At 66.7% G+C, this 10,937-nt stretch overlaps 3 protein-coding genes across 11 annotated transcripts in view; 2 read left to right on the forward strand and 1 right to left on the reverse strand.

The window, feature by feature from the left end:
- SMG5 (SMG5 nonsense mediated mRNA decay factor) overlaps window positions 1-4,451 on the forward strand; it is a 24,520-nt gene extending 20,069 nt beyond the window's left edge. For all 6 annotated transcript variants that reach the window (XM_081026218.1, XM_081026220.1, XM_081026217.1 and 3 more), the window contains 6 exons: window positions 778-837; window positions 1,221-1,380; window positions 1,781-1,871; window positions 2,617-2,691; window positions 2,993-3,131; window positions 3,239-4,451. In XM_081026218.1, the coding sequence (XP_080882344.1) occupies window positions 778-837; window positions 1,221-1,380; window positions 1,781-1,871; window positions 2,617-2,691; window positions 2,993-3,131; window positions 3,239-3,322 (609 nt within the window). In that variant the 3' untranslated portion in view covers window positions 3,323-4,451. The remainder of the gene's footprint in view (window positions 1-777; window positions 838-1,220; window positions 1,381-1,780; window positions 1,872-2,616; window positions 2,692-2,992; window positions 3,132-3,238) is intronic.
- A 416-nt stretch (window positions 4,452-4,867) lies between these two features.
- On the forward strand, window positions 4,868-9,275 carry PAQR6 (progestin and adipoQ receptor family member 6). Of its 4 annotated transcripts, none has more exons than XM_081026566.1 (8): window positions 4,868-5,284; window positions 6,334-6,409; window positions 6,782-6,909; window positions 6,985-7,190; window positions 7,290-7,416; window positions 7,710-7,806; window positions 7,902-8,052; window positions 8,386-9,275. In XM_081026566.1, exons 2-8 carry the CDS (start codon window positions 6,359-6,361, stop codon window positions 8,658-8,660), a joined length of 1,035 nt encoding a protein of 344 aa, XP_080882692.1. In that variant the 5' UTR covers window positions 4,868-5,284; window positions 6,334-6,358; the 3' UTR covers window positions 8,661-9,275. The 4 variants fall into 4 exon arrangements, with proteins under 4 accessions (XP_080882692.1, XP_080882690.1, XP_080882693.1 ...); XM_081026567.1 differs by lacking the exon at window positions 4,868-5,284 and adding an exon at window positions 5,777-5,850; XM_081026564.1 differs by having other exon boundaries at window positions 6,985-7,416.
- Window positions 9,276-9,353: 78 nt separating this feature from the next.
- Window positions 9,354-10,318, reverse strand: BGLAP (bone gamma-carboxyglutamate protein). Its single transcript, XM_081026571.1, has 4 exons — window positions 10,124-10,318; window positions 9,916-9,954; window positions 9,692-9,761; window positions 9,354-9,605 (listed from the first exon to the last, which is right to left on the reverse strand). The coding sequence occupies exons 1-4, from the start codon at window positions 10,185-10,187 to the stop codon at window positions 9,470-9,472; spliced, it is 309 nt and encodes a 102-aa protein (XP_080882697.1). The 5' UTR covers window positions 10,188-10,318; the 3' UTR covers window positions 9,354-9,469.
- Between the last annotated feature and the right edge of the window lie 619 nt (window positions 10,319-10,937).

Below are 10,937 nucleotides of genomic sequence, written 5' to 3' on the forward strand. Positions count from 1 at the left end.
CCTCTCTGGAACATGGGCTCAGGACTCCAATTCCAGCTGAAAAGGAAGATTTCTGGGCTGGCTTCATGCAGTGAGAAGAGGGCACTGCACATCCTTGCTGGCCTGCCCAGGGCTGTGGGGCAGTGGGCCCCCGGGGACGGTGGCCATGCCTCCCTCCCTCGGCCAAGATAACTGAAGGGGACACGGCAGTGTGCAGGATGGGGGTGGACCTCGCACAGCCGGTGTGTGAGGGTGAGAACCAGGGAGAGGGGACGGCAGGGCACCGCACTGGTTTCCCCACTGCCGGCTGTTTCCTCTGCCAGGGTCCCGCCTGCCTCTGGCTGTGTGTCCTTAGTTAGTGCCCTTCAGCCCGTGACAGTCCCTCGGTCTCTCTGAAGAGTATTAGTTATTCTATAGTGTCCCTCTAAGGGGCTCTGCCGGTGGCCTCATGCTCACAACAAGGTGGCACCTCCACATTCTCATTTTAAAGCACCACCCCGATGGCGGTGCCACTCACTTGTCACAGCCTGCACTGGCCTCCCATGTCCTGTAGGTACGTCCCCACCTGGAAGCCCTCCCTGTCCACTGTGTTGAGGAATTCAGCCTCATCCAGAGACGGAGGAAAAGCAGCGCAGGGCTGAGGGTTGGTGTGCTAGACACCAGGCCGCTAGGGGGCTGGCTGAATAGGGCCAAGTCTACTTCAGTGCCCAGAATTTCTCCGTCTGGTTTGCTGGGGAAAGGAGTGTGACCACAGCAAGTTGGCCCAGCCCGAGCTCAGCGCTGATTTTCCCCTCACAGGCACAGGAGGAAGCTCGGAGGAACAGGCTGATGAGAGACATGGCCCAGCTACGACTTCAGGTAGGACGACTTCAGGTAGGACGGGTGGCAGACCCAGATGCCCCTCCTGCTCTTACCTTTATTGCCTAAAGGCCAGGCCGAGCCCGGCCCGCTCAGCCCCGCCCCCCGCTCAGCCCCGCCCTCTGCTCGGCCCCGCCCCCTCAGCCCAGCCCCGCCCCCTCCTGGCCCAGGTCCCTTCCTGGCCTCTCAGGTCTTGGTCCCTACGCCCATTCTCCGTGGAGCCCAGGCGTCCTCTTCTGCCTCCACTTCTCTGTTCCTTGTCTTGTTCCCTTAAGCCTTGTTTCTACCCCTGTACCCCTTGGCAGCGGGAAGAGCCCCATAGGAGCCCCCTTGAGCCCCACCCGCCCCACCCGGCTGCTCCAGCCGCTGCCTTCTCTCACCAGCTCGAGGTGTCTCAGCTGGAGGGGAGCCTGCAGCAGCCCGAGGCCCAGACAGCCATGTCCCCCTACCTGGTCCCCGACACCCAGGCCCTCTGCCAGCACCTGCCTGTCATCCGCCAGCTGGCCACCAGTGGCCGCTTCATTGTCATCATCCCAAGGACAGGTGAGCACATTGGGGAGGTGGGGGGACAGGCGGAGTGGCTGACACTCTGGCCTTAGGCTGGGACCCTTCTCTGGGGCCGTTCACACAGCGGCCTTGGGCGAGTCCTTGCTCCTATGAAGCGCAGCCACTTTGTCCATGAAATGGCACGACGGTCTGCTGACCCGCTCAATCCCTGACTCAGGACAGTTGGAGAAACGTGGCAGATCTCCGGGAAAGAAAGTACTTGGGAAACTGCCCAGCACGTGGCTGGCAGCTCACTTTGGAAGGACCGGGCGCCCTGTGGGAGCCACCGGCCTTCTTGTCCCACAGGCCTGGGCGAGCACAGGTCCCCTGCAGAGCCCTGGTCACCGCAGTCTGAGCTCACCTGTTCTGTCCTTCCCCACCCCACCTTGCACACCAGTGATCGATGGCCTGGATTTGCTGAAGAAGGAACACCCGGGGGCACGAGATGGGATCCGATACCTGGAGGCAGAGTTTAAAAAAGGAAACAGGTGAGTGCAGGCCTGCTGAGTCCCGACTGGCTCCCAGACCACAGGTGGTGTGTGTTCCTCGTTACCTGTGCGTGACACACACTAGCGGTAGGTTCCCTGCTCAAGGTTTGCTCACTGCCTGGGGGGAACCAAAGACATAATTCGAAGTCCAGGTCTTAGGTGCTGAAAAAGAAGTGACCTGAAGAGTCAGGAACCCTGTGGGATCTCTGACCTGCTGTTTGTCTCCCTCACGGTGCAGAGGGCAGGGGAGCGGACACCCCTTGCCCGTCCCGTGGGCACCTTTACAGGGGTTTCTCTGGCTTTAGGGTTGGGACGCAGACAAGGTCAGGTCTGCAGGGTGGGCGGGCGTGCCTTCCTGAGGCGGTGGGGGCTTCCCACCCCCCACTGTGAGCTGAGGGCCCCATTCAGGCCGCTCTTTCTGGCCTCCCTGCTGGCTGACCCCCCCCACCCGCCACCGGCCTTGCCTGGCCAGGAAGCTGCACAAAGCCCGCTTGTCTGGGCCTTGTCCCCAGAAGCGTGGCTTGGAAAGCATCTGCTCCTGGCTCCCAGCCCCTCCCCCTGGGAGGGACCAGGACTCGATGTTATCGGAGGAAAGCGAGCTGGGCTCAGAGGCCAGCAAACTGCGAAATGGCTCCCAGTGATGGGAGAGACGTGCCCCCTCCCTCCTCTTAAAACCGGGCCCCTGAGCCACAATGGTCGGCTTTGTGTGGGGCGCCCGCCCTTCACTCCCCTGTGTCCTTTGCAGGTACATTCGCTGCCAGAAGGAGGTGGGGAAGAGCTTTGAGCGGCACAAGCTGAAGAGGCAGGACGCAGATGCCTGGTAGTTTCAGCCCCGCCTCTGCCCCCCCGCCCCACACACACACACACAGGGGACGGGACAGGGCCAGCGAATTCTGAAACCGGTGGCCAACCCGCCCAGGGCCCAGAGATGCTTGGGCCCTCGCCAGCCCGCTCCCCATAGCCCATCTCCGGTGCTGGCTTGACCCGCCCGCAGCCCCGGCTGCCTGGTGTCTGTCACTCTCAGCTGGTGTTCTCCCCATCCCTGTCCCCAACTTCTGTCCTGGGAGGCTTGTCGTTTCGGCCAAGCTCATGCCTGCTGGTCTCCCTCCTCTCCCCACCAGGGCCCTCTATAAGGTCCTGGACAGTTGCAAACAGCTGACTCTGGCCCAGGGGGCCGGGGAGGAGGACCCGAGTGGCATGGTGACCATTGTCACCGGCCTTCCACTGGACAACCCCAGCGCGCTCTCAGGCCCGATGCAGGTGGGTCACGGGGGAGGGGACTCCTTCCCTGCCACACCCCTTTTCCCCGGCCTTCCCGCAAGGACAGGAGCTCAGCTTGTCCCCGTCTGTCCCACCCCTGTGTACAGGCAGCTTTGCAGGCCGCTGCACACGCCAGTGTGGACATCAAGAACGTTCTGGACTTCTACAAGCAGTGGAAGGAGATTGGTTGAGACTGAGCCCCGGGCCCTGCAGTGGGGCTGACTCCACATCTTTCCTGCCCTCCCCGGCAGCCAGGACCACCACCTGTAGTCACCCCACCGCACGCAGACTCAGCACGCACTAAGGAGGGCAGCCCGCAGCACGCAGGCTGAGGGAGGGCTCCGGAGCCGGCGGGGGTGCGGTCCCCTGTTGCTAAGACGATGTCAGGAACTGAGGAAGGTGCTTGGGGCAGGAGAGGCCTGTGGGCCCTAGTCAGCCTTCCTGCCTCAACCCCCTGCTGTCCTCAGGGGCAGGTGGCAGGCATGGGTGTCTGCGTGTCATTGGAAGGGTTCTTGGACCTCTGAGGGGAAGGGACAGCAAAGGGGCCTCCTCCCTCCCCCAGGACGCGAGGTGGTTGGGACTAGGAGTTTGCAGCCGCCAGCCCTGGGGGAGAAGTGGGTAACCCCACATCCCTGGGTGGCTCTGCAGACCCTTCCCTCAAGGACCACCTGTCCCCATTTCCCTGCGAGGGCTGGGCAGCTCTGGGGCCTTGGGGGCCCTTGAGGAAGAGGGACCTGGCGCTGGCTGCACCAGTAGCAGTCGCCCCCTTCTGCCTCTGCCCCCGGCTAGCTCCCAGGGCGGGGAGTGGCCCCAGCAAGGGCCGCAGGCGGACTGGCCTGTGTGCTCGTGAGTCCTGTGCCCAACAGTCCCAGTCACCGCTTTGTGCTCTTTGCTGCTGTGCTGGGACGGGGGGTGCCAGTGAGAGGAGAGGGGGTACAGTGAGGCCACCACCCCGACTGGATCACGGAGAGGCCCCTGGAAGTGGCCAGTCAGGGGGCTCCCCTACGTGGGCTTCCCCAGCCTCGCGGTGGAGCCGAGCATGGGCTCGCTTCCGGAATGGAGGTGACTGGGGAGCAGAGCACGACTGGCTCAGGGCAGTGGGCAGGGTGTGGGTGGTACTTGGGCCAGGATTGCCTGGCCCCCCTTGGGCTGGGCTGGGCTGGGGGGGTCTCAGCTCTGTCCCCACCCCAGCGCTAGTCCAGCTTCCCAGGCTGTTCTCAGGAGCAGGCTTCCTGCCTCCTTCCTCCGAGACAGCCTGGGACAAGCTGGCAGGGACTGAGACAAGCATCACTTGATAATAAAGACCCCGAAGCCCACCGTGTGTCCTGGTGTCTGTCCAGTCTTGGGGGTGGGAACGGCCTGCTAGAACCAGCGGCCTTTGGAAAGGTTCCTGCGAGGGGCCCATTGAAGGCCCAAGTTGGCGATTCCAGCCAACCGTCCAGAGGTGGTTTTGTGACAGCCTGTGGAGCCCCTCGGCCATGTGTGATGAGCTGGTGCCTTCGGGTGACAGCGAGAACAGGGCTTGCAGCTCCGGGCGGGTCTGCAGTCTCCAGCTGGGCCGCTGGAATCAGAACGGCCTCCGGGGGATACGGGGTGGGCCTCGAAGCCAGCCCAAGTCCTCAGCCTGTCCCTCGGCAAGGCCCGGCACCTCCAGTGTATGGCAGTGAACCTGGCAGGTCCCTTGAGGCCCAGCCAACACGCTAGAGGCCTTTGCCCTGGACGGAGGCAGTGAAGCAGAGGGACGGGTGATCTCTGAAGTCCAGGCCTGGGATTGGGGATTGTCCGCCCAGCCACAGGCAGAGCCGACCCCAACTGGGAACGCTGGATAGGGACAAGCCCGGCCTGGGGGAGCCGGAGCCCTGGCTAGCACCCCAGCCTGTGCCGGCCGGTCTGATCCCCGCTTGGGTCGGGCTGGAGGGGCTGCTGTGTGCAGGCGGCCGAGTGAGCTGCCTGCTAATGGGCCTGGGCCACCCCGCGCTGCTCCCTGGAGGCGGCACAAGGCTGGGATTGTTCCCTGGCTCCCCTTTGTCTCCCACACCCCGCCCAGGCCTGGCCGGCTGGCCTGCCACTTTCCTCTCCCTGCTGCTGGCCTGGCGGCTGGAGCACCCCGGGCCTGCTGACCCACCAGCTTAGGAGCGTCAGCCCAGCTCTGGGTAAGGAAGCTCACCTGGGGCTCTGCCCCCGTTGGGGGGGGGGGGACAAGCTGGGGCAGCCCCTCCCCTACCTACAAGGCTACAGCACACATTCTAGTCCAGAGGCCTTAAGCTAAGGGAAGGGACCCTGAGCTCAGGGGGCTAGAGCCCAGCCAGCATCCTGCCCGCCCTCCCCCAGGTCGCTGGGCAGCACTCGGCACGGGTGGGAGCACCCCCATCCTGCTCCTGGGGAGGGCAGGGGGATACCTTTCGAGGCCCTATCTGTCTTAAAGCTCGGCCGGGGTGCAAGGACTAGGGAGCGGGTGGGTCTGTCTTGTTCCCAGCCAGGCCCCCAGCACCCACCCCGCGCAGAGGGTCCCCGAACTGTAGAATGACAGGAGCAGAGGCTCGGGGGACCGACGGGCGGCAGGGAGAGGGGCGGGGCTAGGCCGCGGAGAGGCTTGGAGGTTCTGGCCGCGGGAGGTGGGGGCGGCTCCCCGCCCAGCGGGCCCCGCCCCTCCGCCTGTGCCAAGGAATGTGCCTGCGGGAGGGCCCGCGCGGCCGCGGCCACCGGACGCAGCACACAGGTCTGGGGCTGAGAGGGCCATGGGGTCAGCAGGGGCACAGGGTAGTCCCCGAAGCGCCAGGCGTCCCCCTAACTCCGTGCCCCACGGGCGGGCGTCTGGCGCCCCGGGAACTGTCCCCGCGCACCGTGGACCGAGGGCTTTCCGCTGGTGGTGGGTGGGCTGAAGCTCTCGGGGCGGACCTCCGCGAGGCAGGCTCCTGGGACACACTGCGGGAGGGGGCCTGGAGCCAGGGTCCGGGGCTACTGACTGAGGAGGAGGCCCGAGCAGCCCCCGGTGGGCTGGCCGGATGCCCCGGGCTGGGATGGGGAGGGGTCAGGCGGCCGGGCCAGCCTCCCCCGGCCTGAAGGAAGCCGCGTGCCGGCCAGTACCGCGCGCACGCATGCGCGCACAGCCCCCGGCGCTGACCGGCCCGCCCGGACCTGGTGCTCAGGCGCCTGGACGGGAGCAGACCCCTGACCCGCACGCCCCCCCCTCTGTGTCTAGGTCAACGTGGAGGTGCCGGGCCACCATGCTCAGCCTCAAGCTCCCCCAGCTCCTTCGAGTCCACCAGGTCCCCCGGGTGAGGGCTGCACCCTGCGACACCCACTGTCCCGGGACTGACCCGGGCAGGGGCTCTTAGCGACGGGGAAGCCGCTCCCGCAGGCTGACGCCCACCCCTCCCGGTGCAGTGGGCGCGCCCCGGGCCACAGTGCTCCTCCGAGCCCCCTTCCCGGAGCCCCGGCCTGCGCGCTCGGCCGCCGTCCTGTGTGGGCCCCTGGCGCTGGCTCGCGTCTCCTCTCCGCTCCGGGGCTGGCCCCGGTGCTACGATGGCAGTCGGCTTTGGGGCCCCTGGGACCTCCAGCCCACGGCCCCCGAGCCTGCTCCCCTAGCGCGGGCGGAGAGGGCGGGTCCGCACCGCAGTGACCCCCTCTCCCGCCCGCCACGGCCCCAGGTGTTCTGGGAAGACGGAATCATGTCTGGCTACCGCCGCCCCACCAGCTCGGCCTTGGACTGTGTCCTCAGCTCCTTCCAGATGACCAACGAGACGGTCAACATCTGGACTCACTTCCTGCCCACCTGGTGAGGGGGGCTGTCCCCGCCCGGAGGGTGCGCGCACGGGCCGGGGCGCGGGCTGAGCACGTGCCGCCGCCGCAGGTATTTCCTGTGGCGCCTCCTGGCGCTCGCGGGGGGCCCGGGCTTCCGGGCGGAGCCCTACCACTGGCCGCTGCTCGTCTTCCTGCTGCCCACCTGCCTCTACCCTTTCGCGTCGTGCTGCGCGCACACCTTCAGCTCCATGTCGCCCCGCGCGCGCCACATCTGCTACTTCCTGGACTACGGCGCGCTCAGCCTCTACAGCCTGGGTGAGCCCCGCGGGCGGCGGCGCGGGGGCGGGCGGCGCGGGGTGCGGGGAAGGGTGCGTCCTAAGGGCTTCAGCTCCGGCCGCGCCCCCTGCTCCCCAGGCTGCGCCTTCCCCTATGCCGCCTACTCCATGCCGGCCTCCTGGCTGCACGGCCGCCTGCACCAGCTGTTTGTGCCCGCCGCCGCACTCAACTCCTTCCTGTGCACGGGTCTCTCCTGTTACTCCCGGTGGGTTCTTGGCCCGCGGTGAAGGGGAGGGCGGCGGGACAGGACAGGGCCCCGGGGATCGCCCAAGCCGGCCAGCCAGCGCGAGCCTGGCGCTAGCACCGTAGCTGCACTTCGTTCTCCAGCCCCCTAAGGGGCGGACGTCTTTAGCCCCTTCACAGGTGTGGTCATTCACGGAGGTCAAGTGCAGCTGCCCATGAAGGGCTCGCAGAGCCACTGAGCTCCGTGGGCTTCCCTCTTCCTCTGGCCTCACCCCAGCAGCAGCGTGGTGACCAGCTTTGCCTCCTGCTCCCCAGGTTCCCCGAGCTGGAGAGCCCTGGGCTCAGTAAGGTCCTCCGCACCGGCGCCTTCGCCTACCCCTTCCTGTTCGACAACCTCCCACTCTTCTACCGGGTAAGGCCCCTGGGTCCCGGCCCGGCCCTGCTGCCCCCCTTCACCGCGGCCACTGCCCCAGCCCCTCCTGCTCAGCCCGGCCTTTCCTTCGGCAGCTGGGACTGTGCTGGGGCGGGGGCCACAGCTGTGGGCAGGAGGCGCTGAGCTCCAGCCACGGCTACCACCTCGTGTGCGCTCTGCTCACCGGCTTCCTCTTCACTTCCCACCTGCCCGAGCGGCTCGCTCCAGGACGCTTTGACTACATCGGTGAGAGCAGGCCCGGCCTGGGAGGGGCGCGGAGAGACAGCTCCCCAGAGCAGAGAGGCCACTATGGCCAGAGGACATCCTGGGGACCTCAGGGTCCAGGCCCACCCTCCACTTTGTGGGTGACGGCAAAACTAGTAGCCTGTGTGCCAAGGGTTTTGTGTTTCACGCCCGTCCGCTCATTCTCTCCTCCCCGTAACTGGAGTCAGCCTTCCTTCTTCCTAATTTTGGAGTACTAGCAGGCCCAGAGGATGGGCTGCCTGCCATGGGTCCCCGGGTGAGCCAGGGCTGCCTGGGGCATGGGGTGTGTGCCCTGACCTGCCCACCCTCCCACAGGCCACAGCCACCAGCTCTTCCACGTCTGTGCGGTGCTGGGCACCCACTTCCAGCTGGAGGCCGTGCTGGCTGACATGGGGTCTCGTCGAGCCTGGCTGGCCACGCAGGACCCCCCGCTGGGCCTGGCGGGCACGGTGGCCACGCTGGGCTTGGCGGTGGCCGGGAACCTACTCATCATCGCGGCCTTCTCAGCCTCTCTGTTCCGGGCCCCCAGTACCTGTCCCCTGCTGCAGGGTGCCCCGCTGGAGGGGGACACGAAGGCTAAGCAACAGTGAGCCCATCTCTGAGGCTGCCCTGGAGGGAGGCAGGGGCCAGGCCCTGGTGCCGGGGAGGAGCCCAGACCCAGACCTGAAATGTGGGGGTGCCTCTGGGCCTGGAACCGAGTGACTGAGGAGAGTGCAGAGGATGGGAGGGGGCGCGCAGAGAGCAGGAGGGTCAGTGAGCTGTGCTTGGTGGTGCTGGGCAAGTGCTGAGGGTCTGAGAGGGGACGTCGTGTGTCCAGGCAGGAGCCCGCCGACACTGGGATGGGCAGGTGTGGGGGGGCTTGCACCAGGTCCCCTGTCTGCTGCTCCAGGGACGAACTAACACAACTAACCCAGGCCTGCCCTGATCGCTGCTAACTGGGGTGAGGGGCCCACTGTCGCCCCCGCCCCCAACCAGGCAGTGCCGCCTGCTGGCAGCTCTTTGCCTGGGCCCCGAGTGTGTCCTGGTCACTGCTGTGCGCGCAGGGCGTGCAGGCCTTCTGGTGTGTCACCGACAGTGCAGTGGCTGAGGTGGGGGGAGGGTGCTGGGCTAGAGCGGGGACCCTAAACTTTAGAAAGCCACCTTCAGTGCTTCTGGAGCGAGGCAGGTACAAATAAAAACACCCAGCGCTTTGGGAAGCACTCGGACTGGGGACGTACAACCCTGGCAGCGCCGTCCCCCTCCCCCCGGCAGCCCCCCCAGACGCACAAAGAGGCGGAGCCCCCCAGTTCCTCTTCTGGATTTATTCTGGAGTAGCTGGGCCGGTGGGGACCCCACACTGGTAGGGCAGGGGCGAGGGGAGGCAGCGGCGCCCATGGGCAGGCGGCAGGCGGGGCACGCTCTAGGCGGTTCCGGTTCCGTAGAAACGAGCATACGCCTCCTGGAAGCCGATGTGGTCCGCCAGCTCGTCGCAGTCCGGGTTGAGCTCGCACACCTCCCTCTTGGGCTCCAGGGGGTCCGGGTAGGGGCCTGGGGCTCTGAGAGTCCCACACAGCGGCTTCAGTCCCTGCCACCCCGAAGAAGGCCCACCTCCCCTCCCAATGCTCCCACCTCTTCCTCTCACCCCAGCCCCTGGTCCACGTAGCGACGGAGTCTCTTGACCACCTCACTGCCCTCCTGCCTGGACACGAAGGCTGCAGAGAGAGGCCAGGGGTCGGACAGCTGCCAGTTTGGGGGCACAAGGTGGGGAGCGGGCTGAAAGCCTGGCAGGAGGGCTGCGGCTGGGGACAGGGGTGGGCAGCACCTTCGGGTGATGGGCACACGGCCGCCATCAGGCCTGCGTCCTACCTGCTCCTCGGCGGGACTCTGCACGGCTGGGCTTTGCACCTGCAAAGGAAAGCAGCCTGGTTCAGCCCTGCTCACGCCCAGGCCCCTCTCCTGCCTCTGGCAGCTGGGGGCCCACAGGGCTGAGCCTGAGGGAGGGCTGTTGGGGAGGCCAGGCACTCTCCCCTCGCAGCCCCCTCCTCCTCGGGCGGGTGGAGTGGGGGACACTCACCTGCCTGGCCAGCAAGGCAGAGTACGGCCAGGGCCAGCAGGGCGACAGTCATCAGGGGCCTCATGATGTCTCCGCGGCGGCTGCTGGGATTCAGCTGGCCTGCCCGCAGCCTCCAGCTACATTTATACCCTCCGGGCTGGACCCCAAAGGCTGGGCGGGGGGCTGACCACGGTGCAGGCGGGTCACGGGGGACTCTGCCAGGGCTATTTGGGGGTCATCCGCCTGGCTCTACAGGCCAAACCCCAAAGGATGTTGTGGTTGGAGCTAGGGCAGGCCCCGGGGAAGTGAGGGCGCAGGGTGGGCAGGCAGCCAGCCTCTGGGTGCCCCAGCCCCCCCACTCCTTCAGCGGGGGATGGGTGTGGGGGGCCTAGAGGCCTAACAGATTGCAGCGTACTGTGATTTCCACTGTCAGCCGTGGGCAGGAGCCAAACCCCAGGGAGGGAGTGCCGGCCGTGTCCTCATTCACCCTGCGAGACCAGCCGCAGGCCTGGCGGGGCCTGGTGGGGGCGGCTGGTCTCGGCAAGCCAGGAGGAAGGGCTGGGTAGCCCAAAGCCAACAGAGGTGGGGCCAGCGAGAGATTAGGACAGCCTGAGTCTGGGGCAGGCAAGGGGGTCAGTGCGATGGGGACCCCCATCCCATGCCCCTCCCAGGGCCTTTGAGTGCTCCTGACCCCCGATCCTGGTGGGAACAACCTTGGGGACCTGTTCTCCAGGGGAAACATCCAGCCTGAAAAACCCTGTCCCACAGCTGAGCCTGGAGAGGAGGCAGGGTGACCCCTCCCCGCCCACTCACCTAACAGCACCCGCCACCCCAC

The sequence above is a fragment of the Rhinolophus hipposideros genome (genome assembly GCF_964194185.1).
Source record: "Rhinolophus hipposideros genome assembly, chromosome: 19".
Classification (NCBI taxonomy): Eukaryota; Metazoa; Chordata; class Mammalia; order Chiroptera; family Rhinolophidae; genus Rhinolophus; species Rhinolophus hipposideros.

Excerpts from the sequence above, each read along its gene's own strand:
- PAQR6 (XM_081026564.1), top strand. The coding sequence starts at position 6,359 with ATGCTCAGCCTCAAGCTCCCCCAGCTCCTTCGAGTCCACCAGGTCCCC. Across the intron at positions 7,807-7,901 it reads ACCTCCCACTCTTCTACCGG|CTGGGACTGTGCTGGGGCGG; the intron begins GTAAGGCCCCTG and ends TTCCTTCGGCAG. Across the intron at positions 8,053-8,385 it reads AGGACGCTTTGACTACATCG|GCCACAGCCACCAGCTCTTC; the intron begins GTGAGAGCAGGC and ends ACCCTCCCACAG.
- BGLAP (XM_081026571.1), bottom strand. The coding sequence starts at position 10,187 with ATGAGGCCCCTGATGACTGTCGCCCTGCTGGCCCTGGCCGTACTCTGC. Across the intron at positions 9,955-10,123 it reads CTGCCTTGCTGGCCAGGCAG|GTGCAAAGCCCAGCCGTGCA; the intron begins GTGAGTGTCCCC and ends TTTCCTTTGCAG. Across the intron at positions 9,762-9,915 it reads AGAGTCCCGCCGAGGAGCAG|CCTTCGTGTCCAGGCAGGAG; the intron begins GTAGGACGCAGG and ends CTCTCTCTGCAG.